Raw genomic sequence first — 12,979 nt, 5'->3', positions numbered from 1 at the left:
TCTCTGCCCTGCAGCTCGCCCTGGCCTGCATTCCCTACAAGTTTTTTTCCTTTGCAGTACAGAGCAAGACAAGACCAGGACTATGGGTCTAATGGGCCTTACACAAACACTATTGTGGTCTGGTTATTTCTCCCTCACACTACTGGTTATGGAGTGAGCGAAAGAAGAAAATACACTGTAATAGATGGCTGCCGAGGAAAACCAGCCCTGCCTGCAAGTCGTAAATAAACAGCGGATGAAGCGCCGAGCCCGTCCTGCTTCAGGGACAAGCTTGGCGGGGCTGTCAGATCCCCTGCTACTGCCGGAAGCGAGGGGAAGGGCGTGTGGGGCCCGAGCGCAGCTCCTGGCGGAGGAGGGCGGCTGACGGACCCCTCGCCGCCGCCGTTGCAGCCGCCGCCCGCACGTGGCGCCGCGGCCTTTCCGGCGCTGCCGGCGGCGGAAGCTGTTCCGGCTTCCGGCGGAAGCGCCGTCCCTCGCAGGTTGAGCCGGAGTCGGAGCGTTTCCGCCTCGCGGCCGCCGCACGGCCGGGGCCAGCCGAGCCGAGCCGCGCCGCTCGCGGGGCGTTCCGCCGCTCGCCTCCCCTCGGGCTGGTCATAAGGCAGCGGCGCCGGCGGCCGAAGGATGTGGCGGAGGCGGCAGTGGCAGGCACCGCGACCGGGGGGGCCCTGGGCTCCGGCCGCGCTTCCCGCCCCCGCGACCCCCCGGCCCGGCAGCGACCCCCGGCCCGGCCCCCACCGTCCCCCGCCCCTCCTCGACGTCGCCCCCCGCGGCCCCGCCCGCCCCTGCCGGGTCCCCGCGCCCTGGAGCCCCGCGCGGGTGCTGAGCGCAGCCCGTGAGCCGAGCGCAGCCAGGATGGCCTCGTCGTCCGGCAACGACGACGACCTTACCATCCCCAGGGCTGCCATCAACAAGATGATCAAAGAGACGCTGCCCAACGTCCGCGTGGCGAACGACGCCCGGGAGCTGGTGGTCAACTGCTGCACTGAATTCATCCACCTCATCTCCTCCGAGGCCAACGAAATCTGCAACAAATCGGAGAAGAAAACTATATCCCCGGAGCATGTCATACAAGGTGAGCTTCCGCGGGCGCTGTGCCGCTGCCGGGTCAGACACCTGTGTGCCGCTCCTGTCCCGCTGCCCCTTTTTCCTCTCCGGTTGCTTGTAGCTACGTGGAACACAAAAGGCAGGGTCTCGTAAGAGAGAGAGAGAAGCGTGTGTTGTCCGGCTTGCCAGTCGCACTGCAACCGAGGTTGTCTTTGTGTGGTTAGAGCGGCTGCTGGGTGTGCTCAGGACCAGCTCTGATTTTGTGCTTCACAGAAGCCTGTGATGCTCTGAGTGAAGTCACCAGATCTCTTCCTCGTACCTGTGAAACAAGGTCTGCTTTTTCGAATGGATATGCAACGTGTTTTAAGATTCTGAATGTAGTAAATGTCTTTCTGGTTGGAGATTGATTATGTGGGGCCCAGGCTTTATTCCATGCTAGTCTTGTCTGGAATCTCTAAAGAGTATATTTCTTTAGGGCTGTCCTTACAGTCTCCTTGTTTAATGTTGGATCTTCGTATCTGTTGCAGAAAGCATTTAAACGTGACCTATGTCCTTGTATCTTTCTGTGCTGTTGACTTGCACTTCTGCTTGCTTGAATAAAAGGCGAGTTCTCTCTCTGTCTCGTTTGTTTTTCTTTAAATTCTGTCACAACCTGAAGTCTGCATTAGGCATCGTTTGTCAGAGCTCATTTGCTTTGTTTCTTTTGCCAGGCTTGTTGATACCAGTGTCTGCTGCAAACAAATTTATAGCAGCAGTAGTGAAAGAGTACTTTACTCGGCTGCCTAGGAGAGATATTAACAGCAGCATTTGTAGCAGAGCTATTTTCAGGGCTGTGATGGTATCAAGTTAGTTTTAAAAATGTTGTCGTTGTATGATTTTTTTTTAGGCAATATTTTCTGTTTGAAACAACAGAAAAAAATGGGCTTGCTTGAAAATTGTTACCTTGCTCACCAGAAGATATTCAAGTACTTGACTGGGTCATGAACAGCAAAAGAAAATATGTAGCATGCGTGAACTTTAATGTTAAATTAAATACATGTAAGCTTGAAAGTTTAGCAAAGTAGTTCCATCACAGAAGCCTAGGATGTAAAGTAAAACCTGTGCTTGCCCATGGAAGCATACTTTAGGTGTGGTGCTCTTTAATACATGGATTTCTTCAAGTCACCACAAAAAATGTTTGAGGTTAGTTCTTAACACAGGAATAGACATGACCTTTAAGGCTGAGGGCAATAAAGGGTTTACGTGTGAGAGTGTTTTGTGCTCAGTACTGGTGGTCCATAGAAAAGATTTAACCTATCGCTGTCCTAGACTTGGTCTGCGTTTTTTGGAAGAGAAATTGAAACTAAAGTGATTGTGCATAATGTCAGCAGATGGTCCCATGCCAAGTATTTTGCTGGGTTCTATGTCCTTGTGTTATCGCATCTTAGAGTTAGGAAAAGTTATTTTCAAATTAAATCTATACTTTTTGGTAAAATTTTGCAGTGTATCCATTTTTGTAATGTTCTAGAGATGGAAAGGATTTTCTGATGTCCTTATGTTTAAGGAAGCTCTAACTGCTATTAGCTCCTTTCACATGCCTGTCAGTTGGCAGAAGATCCCTCTGTGAGGTTTGAGGGTTTTGGTTACCAGTTTTGGAAACAGTGATTGTGTGTATAGGTAGAGTATTTCAGCATTTTCATCCATCTTCATACATTCTAGATACTTGCTATTTTGAATGCCTCCTAATGCAGCTTCATGACACCGGTGCTAACAAATGAGGCAGTTTGAATCTGTTTGCTGTGGCCATCTATGTATCTTTTTCTTTCTGAATGCTTCGAAGTCAGATAAGGCTGACAGCCATCACCTGGTCCACATAAGCACAGGGTGCTGCCAAGAGGAGTTTTTTGTACCCTCCAAGGGCTGCATCTGGCACCCGCAGATACCACTGACCCTGAGGCTTTTGAGAATTTAGGGCAGAGCAGGGTTTCCTCTCAGGTGAGTTGCTGGCTGACTGGAGCTGTAAACAAGAAGTTACTAGACGGGGAACAAGAAGTAGGAAGAATATTTTGCTGGGCCAGAAGAAGGGGAAGAGGCACTCTGCAGCTGGTGACACTCTGCTGCTGGACTGTATTAGAAGTGAGGTGAAACCGCACTTTGTCACTGTGCTGCCTGAGACACCCCTTCCTTTGCTGCACTGTTAAAGTGGTTGTGTGGCCATCTGCTGATGAAGAACTCTCTCTCTACCCTTGGGTTATACTTCAGATAGATGAGGTCGTTGCTGTGTTTTATTGTGTGGTAGCACTGGCACAGTGCTGTCAACAGCATAGGGAAGGGAAAGCAGAGGCTTCTTGCATCCCATTAGAGGTCTGATTTGATAGATGTTCTCAGACTATGCCAACACTTGCTATTGGTAACAAAATGCAAGACAGCTTTCTTGGAGAGTAGTCAAAAGCATCAAGGCTCTGTAATAGTTGTAAGTGGAGAGCTCCACGTTTATTGTTGAATTCCACCATCAGGAACCCAGCTGTGAATCTGCAGCTCTAGTAAGCAAATTAATGTTCTTCCATCCTGGAACAGAAAATAGAATTGTTTGAGTGTTATATGACCTGTGACGAAGCAGACTTTCTATGAGAAATCAAATTTTCATTGAATTCTGAAAATGATGACTTGTAAAATCACGTTTTTTGTGAAGTTGGTTACTTTGATTACTTGGTCTATATGGAACTGTTGTAGAGTAAGGTAGGCTGTGGACTGATGCCAAGTCTTGTCGCTTCTTTTAATCAACTGTTAGGATACTGACAGTATGTATATTATCACTTAATTTAAAAAAAATCCCACACAGCTGTTGATGTTTGGGATTTTATTTTGGAAGTTCTTTTTTTCTTTGAAAGGAGCATAAAAATTTAAAAGTCTCAGATATTAACGACTTGATTTTATAAAATAAAAGTAGTACTAACTATGTGTCACTGATTACTCAGAGACCTGCACCTTTATGAAGTCATTAAGAGTAGGAGGAAACCAGGGAAAGGATAATTGTGATTTGGTGTTTGTAAATACGAGTTGTGTTATCCCCCCAAATGCTATGCTTTGGAATTCAGCTGTTTACATTTGGTGGGATAATTCTAGCCTCAGGCAGATACTTAATTTTCAGCAATCTGGGTAGGATGGCATGTTTAAAGGCTCAAAAAATAGGAAGCCTTTGAGTTTTGATGAAGTAGCAGCTCTGATAGAGGAGTAATCGCTTGTCCTACATTTTAGCACCATGGTGGTATAAAGAGATTCATATTCCTTCCATTCATGTGTTCTGTAAGCCTTCATGTGCTCCAAGAAGGTGGTAAACTTTGTCAGTTTTTTCACTGGCGGTAGAATTTTGATGCAATAGATTTATGATGCATATATGGTTCTTCATAGCTTTGTAATATTGAATAATTGTAAAAATCTGTCTTGGTTGTATCACATGGGGGTTTTGAAATTTATTTTTGTGTGTGTCTGTTATATATAATACACAACTGTAAGTTCTTTCTATTAATTTATTTTCTTTTAGAGACCATGTAAAATTTCTGTAAAAACCCATCTTGCTGGTAACTTCAGACTCAGCAGCTGTTCATACTCTGCATCAGATTGCCAGCCCTGGTTGACCTCTGGTTTTGCCATGATGGTTTTCTTTAGTGACATTCAACTTGTAGATTTCTTCAGTTTGGTTAAAAAAGTATGGCTTACAAAAGTTTACTGTATATACTGTTTGCATTTTAAAATTGAATGAGTTCTTAAATATCTGTAGAGTATTAAGATAACCAGTTCTGGACTATGAGACATGGATTTGCCTCCTCTCTGCTGAGGCTGGATGAAACAAGTTTCTGAAGTTTTTTGTTAATTCTCCTAGAAACTGTGGGTTAATTGGAAGAAGTGTTTCCAGTGTCTGTGTGTGGGCTGAGGCTGAACTGGCATACTGTCTCTGAAGTAATTTGATTATCTCTAAATCAGTTTGTCTTTTAACTTCCTTTTTTTTTTTAAGAAATAAGTATTACGTGAATTCCTTTGCCAGGTGTTCTCTGTTAAAGGGAAGGTAGTGCTGTATGACTAGAGAGCAGCACCCACAGCCCTGTTGAAGACAGTGTGAGTTGTCTTCCTTAGAACAAATTGGAAGCTGAAAACTTAGGGAATACCTTTGGGCTATTGTTTAGATTATGATACAATGACATGCTGCTGTAATTATGGCTGGGAAAATGTTGCTTCCAGAACTAGTGTTAGAATATTGTCTGAGTTTCTGTAAGATCTTGTTTGTAACAAGCTGTTGATTTCTATTGTGCAGTTTAGTGCTATTTCTTAAATAGCTTATCACAAAAGTTTGAAGTGAGAATAAAGGTTAAAACAACTCTTGTACTGTACACTCTGAATTGTGTAAATGCTAGAAAATTAACCATGCTTTTTATTAAACTGATGCTTGTTTCTAGTATAACTGGTGTTTGTGTAATGTTTCCAGTATATTCTGCAGTAAGTTCACTTTGGGTGTGTGTGTAGAGTCATGTCATAGTAAATGGTGCATGAGGAAACTGTCTTTTGTCACATGTGCTACCTGGCTTTTTATCATCCTTTCTGCTACCTTAGCATTCTTTAAAAAAAGTGTTGTTGCAGGATATAGCTGCCTTAACAATTTCTTTGGGCAGATAAAAGTGCAAGATTTTAGCTTCATAATACATTTTAATGTGGAGATAAATAGAAGGGATTCTGTTCAGAAATAATAAATATTATAAATAAATTATAAATAAATAATAATGAAGACCTTATACATAACTTTATATAGCTTTATATGTGTGAACTATGCATTTTATATATAGCAATTTAGATACTAAAAGACAAAAGTTAAAATTCGGCAACCCAACATAATATTATTTATTTCTGCCTTTTTGAAGGATTTGTGATCATTTTACATGTGTCACTTTAGCTGTTATAGGTTGCTAATTTACCTTCTACTGAAGATTTGCAAAAACTGGAAAGGTAGAATCTCTGAGAGAAAATTCAGATAGGAAGGACTTCTTAGCTGTATAAATTATGTCAATTCTGATACAGAAAGGATGGAAAAAAGAGGTCTTTTGGAGAATAATGACTGTCTCTAACAAAGTGTATCTGAAAGCCCTGAATCCTTTGCAAGTGCAAGCTTCTTTGGTTGTACTTGATGACCCTTAATTTTTTTAGCCTAAAACCACGAATTTCTAAAGGACATAGCAGAAGAGAGAGGGGAAAATAGCTGTCAGGTCTTTTTAAGAATAGAGATTTTTGTCACCAGATGATAGGAAAGTTACCAAATATTTTGCTTTTAAGTAAAAGAATCAGTATCTATTATCAGAAGCTTTGTAAAAGGTAAACAATGCCTTTTCTTTTCTTTTTTTTCCTTTTTTTTTTTTGTTTCTTTCTAGCACTAGAAAGTTTGGGGTTTGGCTCCTATATCAGTGAAGTAAAAGAGGTCTTACAAGAATGCAAAACAGTAGCACTAAAGAGAAGAAAGGCCAGTTCACGCTTGGAGAACCTCGGCATTCCGGAAGAAGAGCTACTAAGGCAGCAACAGGAATTATTTGCACAAGTAAGTGAAGCAGTACTTGTCCTGATGAGGTTGGAATAATTAATCCTGCAGGTCTAGGGCCACACAAACATGTGCACACTTCAAGAAGTATCCCCTTCCTTGTGAACTGATTTGGCATGTGGAATGCTATTGACCTTGGCCTGTTTGAATTGGGGAATGTGAAGTCAACAAATAAGAAGTTGCTACTTGTTACTTCTGTGATTTGACATAAAGGACTTTGTATGTGAACATATTTCATATGCTAGCTTTAAAAAGTATGGGGTTTTGCTGCTACTTGGGTATTTCCAGTCTATCATGGAGAATACATTAAGAATTAGTTGAGGAAGTAAAAGAAGAACAGGTGTTTTCTAGGAATTTACCCATTTTGAAGCATTAAAAAGTGAAAATTGCTTTTCTGTTTATGACCATCAGTGCACAAATGTTATTTCTGATACTTGGAAAGAAACTTTATTCTTGGCAAGATTATAATTGAGTGAATTCATGCATAAATTTTTCAAGAGACCATTGAGGCACGGAAAAAGCATTTGCCTGCAAATAGTGTATTAACACAGACACACACATACACATTTTCCTTCACCCCAGCTTTATCCTCTTCCAACTTTCCCAGATAGTTGCACATCTCCCAGTTTGACTAAAACCTGATTTTATTTGTCTTTCTACACCATCTTTCTCTTGACTACTCTCTTAGTTTGGCAAGACCATTCTCTAAACTAAGAGATGAGAAAGTTATCTGGTATTGCTTTTTTCTCTTAACCAAGGCCACAGTCTTATTTTCTCACTTTGCTTGCTTTGGTTTCCTCTGATGAAAATGCTTATTTGGTTAATGTCTGATTACTGTGACCTCTCTCCCCTTTGCAATACTTGTATCTTGCTGAAACTGTTGTTTTTCATCTTATGACACGCCGACTGCTTTAATCTCTATTGCATGATGAATTTTAAGGCATTTAAAATTTCAGCATACCATGTGGCTATTGCAGTGAACTAGTTATGATCAAGTCACATGTGCCTAACTCTTGTTTGATTGTACTAAATTAGAAAGACCAATGTGGCTGCTTCTGGATTTTAGGTAAGATTTACAAATAGGAAGTTTGATACCTGTTTTTTACTTACCATTTTGTGTAAGTAACTCAGCATGATACACAAAATAAAAAAGCAGCAAAACCAAGGCTTATTAAGGGAATACTAGTTTCACAGTATCACTGAAAAAAACACATAAAAATAATTGCTGAAACCTCCTTATGCAAGCCACACTTTGTCTAAGGAATGACAATTTTAAGAATATTCTTTTAAAATTCTGTTACTGTGCCTTAACTTCTAATTTAAGACAAAGCATGCCAGTTTGACAAGATTGTATGAATGTTTTTTAAAAATAGCATTTGGTAATATGGAAAATGTTTGCTTAGATTCAAGGATGACAGTCTCATTTTTCAAAAATAGTAGCTGTGATGTGCTGTTGGAGGTACTGTAATTAGTCTTAAAAATAGTTACAGAAGTGCATGCTTATTTATTTGTGTTAATCTTTTTAATATTCTAGAGCATGATACTAATGCTGGCTTCTTGTTCTATTTTTAAAATGCCTGCCTGTTAATGTTATGAATATTTGACACTTCTGGCTTGAATGATTGTAAATATTTGAAGTTAGGGGAATGTCTAAGTTTTTGTGCAACACAATGGTCTTCATAAATTCGGGGGTTTTTTGAGTTTTCCTAACTGGAGTTGTTTAGTAAATTAGTTAAGTTTACCAGACACTTGTAGAGCTTCTTGGTCAGTCCAATTCAATGGAATTCTTCAGTATGTGGGGTTTTTTTCTCTTCCCATTTCTGAAATGGTGAAGTGTTATCATTACAGATGTGGCAGGGTGGGCACTGACAAAGTGATGCCTCCAGTGTGAAGTGCTGAGCCTCTGTTTCCTGGAGCATCAGCTCTCTGTGTGTACAGTAAACTTCACTGGACAGGGTCACTAGGGAGCCCTGTTGTTATCTCCTGTCTGATAAATATTGGTGCCTTCCTATGTGGACAGATGCTGCTGCCTTTCCTTTAAAACTCTCTGATGTCTTAAATTGTTTTCTAGCCCTTGCAGCTGTGCTACCACTTGAGGTTTGAAATACTGAAAAGTTTTCATTGAGAAGAGGTTTCTACTTCTGTAATTTTTTTCAGTGCTAGAACAGAGGAAAATGTGACACTTTGTAATAATACAAGAGTAGTCTGCTTTTTTTTTTACATTGCTAAGTTGAACAACAGGGTTTGATTCTTTTCCAACATTATCTTTTGGCATCTTACAGTTTGCAGAACTGAAAGAAAATTTGATACTTTGGAAAAAAAATAAGAATATTCAGTGGGTGCAGTAGGATTATAAAGGAAGTTATAATAGTCTTAGTGACGACTTCTAAAAATAGAAGAGTGTAAAAGATTGAAAACTATACATTTTGAGACCTTTTTCTTAATGTTCACTCCAAATAGAAATTTAAGTTGTAACTTTAACACAATCAATTAGTATATTGCTGAAATCAACAAGAGTTAACAAAAAACAAGTGCAAACTCTGGGCTATTTGAAATGTTGTGGTAGAATCTCTTCTACTTTTCAGTAGAAGTCTGTACCTTTCTGTAGCAAAGCCATCCTCAGTTATCATACCTGAATTTGAGAAGACTTGCTCTGCTCTGTTTGGCAAAGATTGCTTAGCAAAGTAAGATAATGGCTTGCTTTGTTTTTGTGATAATGTGTGCCTCTGTGGTTCAGTTGGATGATTTCATAATTGGAAGTTTTGTTATTTGTAATCAACAAAGCAGTGCTGTTCTCATCTCTGAACTGTGATTAAATGTTAAGATCCCTTGAAACTGATGTCTAAAGTTTCCTTTGCTTTGTCTCAGTTAAATTTTTCATTAGTTAGTGGTTCAGCACAGTCCTTATAGTGGAACTTAAGTGCGCTAGTTTCTGTCTGTTGTTTTTGTTAGTGTAAGGCCTCCAAACAGTGGTGTCTTCAGAGGAAGAGAGGATATAGCTAAACTTGTTGGTACAAATAATTAAGGTACTTCTCAATGTGGTTTTGCATATGAAATTAATAAAAAAAATAAAAAAGGAATCTACAGGTACAGATAAAAATGTGTTTGAAGAGAATGTTCTAGAGTTTCTTCACAAGCTATTTATGGCCTTAACAATTAAATTCATGTCTCTAGGCTAGACAACAGCAAGCAGAACTGGCACAGCAGGAATGGCTACAGATGCAACAAGCAGCTCAACAGGCACAGCTCGCTGCTGCCTCAGCCAGTGCATCCAATCAGGCAGGATCTTCTCAGGATGAAGATGATGAAGATGATATCTGAAAATCACCAGCTGAGTTGTCTTACTAAGAAATACTTTTCCTGCACAACGAAAACAGTGAAATGAATGCTTACCTGTAAGTTTGTATGCATCGTGGACTGGCAGTTGGTATTCTAGGGGTGTCTGCTGTTGTGTGCTGTACATGTATAAACTGTCTTTTTTGAACTCTTGAAGATTTAAGGTTCAGTATCATATCAACTTTGGATTTTTAATGGTGTATATGGAAATTTTAGATAGCAGTGCGTCATTTATTTGATCAATAAACAGTGTTACAATAAACAACGTTTATAAAATATAGTGAGATTTATACAAAAAGCTCTAAATCCACATTTGCATTTCTTCCCTTTTAACTAAACTATAAAATCTTACTTAGAATTTTTAATTGTTTTTTGGGGGACTGGTACAGTAGACATAATCTGTTAATGGGAAAAAAGTAGAGTTCAGCATAGAAGAGTCTGAATTCTTAGTTCTTTTTAAAATGAGGGTGTATATGGCAATAAATATTATATATGCTCAAACACCACACTTGTTAAAATTTGAAAATGATACATTTTCACCAAGCTAGGAAAAGGTATGTTTAATAGGAGTTGTACAAATTCAGTAATTTTTTTTGTATAGGGGTGAAAAAAAATAAACCCATGGTTTTATTATGACATCCTTTTGACAGTCCTGAGTATTTCACTTCAAAGACTGCCTGGTTTGAAGAACTAACTCTTCTATTACTTCACTCCAGTTTAATGTTAACTGTTGTTGATGATATTTTGTAGTCCAGATTTATGCATATTGTTGAAATATAAAGCTGGAACTTAAAGAAACAAAATTGTTTGTTCTGCTGATGTGACAGGGAGTGATTAAGTATTCAAGCCCAAGAAGGCAAAAACTGACCCTAACAGTGTGTTTGTCATAAAAGAGAGAATTTATTTAACCTTGATTAGTCATTGTCAGCATAATGCTAGCGTTCTCCAGACTAGATTGCCGCTGGATTACTAAGATACCTTGTTGAAAGATAACATTTTCTTCACTCAAATTGGTTTGTAGGTAAGTCTAGATTTCTGATAAACTGTTCCCCAAGAGTGATCAGCAGCAATACATGAAACAGAAATTATGTACTTGTCCTTTTGATAGTTCTGTTGATTTAATGGATGAGCAGCTGTCCTTTGTGTTGAAATAAAGCACAGTAGTGTCCATTGCTGAGTTTTAATGTGTTACTTGAAGTAATACTGGCATATCTTCTGGTACACTAATCTGAGCAGACTAGAAAAGCCACTTGCATGCTGCTGTAGATGACCCCATAACTCTCTAACAGTGTGGATGGTTTTATCAACTTCCGTCCTCAGCGAGTTGCTCTACTTAGAATTCTTGAGGAGGGCTGCAGCAGTCTGTTTACATAAGAATGCAAACAGCAAATGGTGGGCCCATTTTTACATAAATATCTGAACAAGATCCAATTGGCATGTGTTCAGATCTCAGTCACATAGTGACTTTTGATTTAAATTTGAGATGTTAAGTTGCATATTGAATAAATGTGAACATGTCTTTAAAAGCAGTAATGCAGTGAAAACACAGAAGAGTATTTGTTTGAATGTTTAAGTTTTAAAGAGAAAAAAAAACTAAAAAACATCTTTCCTGGATATTACATAAAATATGTTAGGCAAGGTTTGACTGAGGAAGTGGTTTTCTGTAAAGGTTTAAGTACCAAAGGTAGAAAATCTAGTCTAGTGATACAATGTTAATGTGCAGTGTTGGCTTTTCTAATTTGTACTGTAACACCTTCACACTTTGTATTTTAAATGAGTCTTTTCCTTCTAAATAATACTAGGTATATTTTCACACCTTTCTTTTCTGATGCAGAAATCAGGTTAACATTTTACTGCATCTGGTATGTATGGTGTAATGTTTGAATTTTTGTGACCTTTCTTTTTGGACATTCTTGTGCTTTTTCATATGCTGTATTCTTCAAGCAATAAAATTCTGATGTGTTTTTATAAAATTGCTTTTATATTTAATGAACAGTCTGTCTTCTTCATTTTCTTTATAAACAAAAAACACTTCTTAAACCCTGTTTTTATTTTGCCTTACTGAACACTTTTTATGACCTGAAGTCTTTACAGCCGGAGTGCTCTTGGATGGCATTGCTGTGCACTAGGGTTGTTATTGCTTGCAAACAGTATTTCTGGGCTTGATCTGCTCTCTTTCCTGTTGGGAATTGCTTTTAGAATGTATGTATTTTTATAAACGGACATTCAGCACCTGAGAAGTTGCACAAAAGCCCTGTAGATTGTATACCAGCTGCTGGAATACTTTCATAAAGTGAAAGGCCACAGGCAGAGGCTGAGATAGTAGGAATATAATTTCATGTAGACAGTCATGATTAGAGGTTACTTATTCAGCCATTCTTCCCCAAGTATGAAAATAAACTCTGGCACTTTCAGGGAGAATCTTCACTGATCTTTCAACAAACATATTTTGTACTACTTGGCTGTTGTGCTTCCATGCAGGAGCTGCTCAGTGAAGACAGATTTTTGAATTTATGGTACCCCTGATGTTTTTGGTACACCAGGTACATAAAGTTTGGTTAGTGAACTGTATTGTTGCTTTGTCTCACAAGAAACATGTTTAAGGATGTGCCTGTTAAATATTGAGTCAATGAGATTATCTGTGGGTTTTCCATAATTACTCTGACAGTCTGTTTCAGAGTGCTCAAGTGACTTACGAAATCTTTCTATTCTATTACTTTTATAAAGTGCATGTGTGCATGACATTGTGGATAATGAATATAGTTGTATTTACTACACTGAGGTATTTTAAAAGGAGTATCTTAGGGGTTCTAAACATCAAATTGGTATTTGAATTTCAGTATTTGCATGTGGCTAATTGAGCTACATTTTGAAACACTGCAATCTCTGCCACAATGGAAAATGTCCCTGAAAACCAAAAGTATAAATTATGTTCCTTAGATTTTTTTAAAAGTACCTCCACAAAGGAGGACTATGTGTAATAGTGCTTGGTTGATCATTTTGTATGGGAAGATTGTTTTCATTTGAAACAAAGCCAAG

At 39.1% G+C, this 12,979-nt stretch overlaps 1 protein-coding gene across 1 annotated transcript; it reads left to right on the top strand.

Moving 5' to 3' along the window:
* The first annotated feature begins 752 nt into the window (after positions 1–752).
* DR1 (down-regulator of transcription 1) lies at positions 753–11,933 on the top strand. The gene is made up of 3 exons (XM_005520969.3): positions 753–1,072; positions 6,441–6,604; positions 9,779–11,933. The coding sequence occupies exons 1-3, from the start codon at positions 853–855 to the stop codon at positions 9,923–9,925; spliced, it is 531 nt and encodes a 176-aa protein (XP_005521026.1). The 5' UTR covers positions 753–852; the 3' UTR covers positions 9,926–11,933.
* The last annotated feature ends 1,046 nt before the right edge of the window (positions 11,934–12,979 follow it).

Source organism: Pseudopodoces humilis, chromosome 10, assembly GCF_049639895.1.
Source record: "Pseudopodoces humilis isolate 2021_Gansu_Grassland_sample_001 chromosome 10, ASM4963989v1, whole genome shotgun sequence".
Classification (NCBI taxonomy): domain Eukaryota; kingdom Metazoa; phylum Chordata; class Aves; order Passeriformes; family Paridae; genus Pseudopodoces; species Pseudopodoces humilis.
The sequence above is the reverse complement of the archived record's forward strand: the minus strand, read 5'-3'. Positions and strand labels throughout refer to the sequence as shown.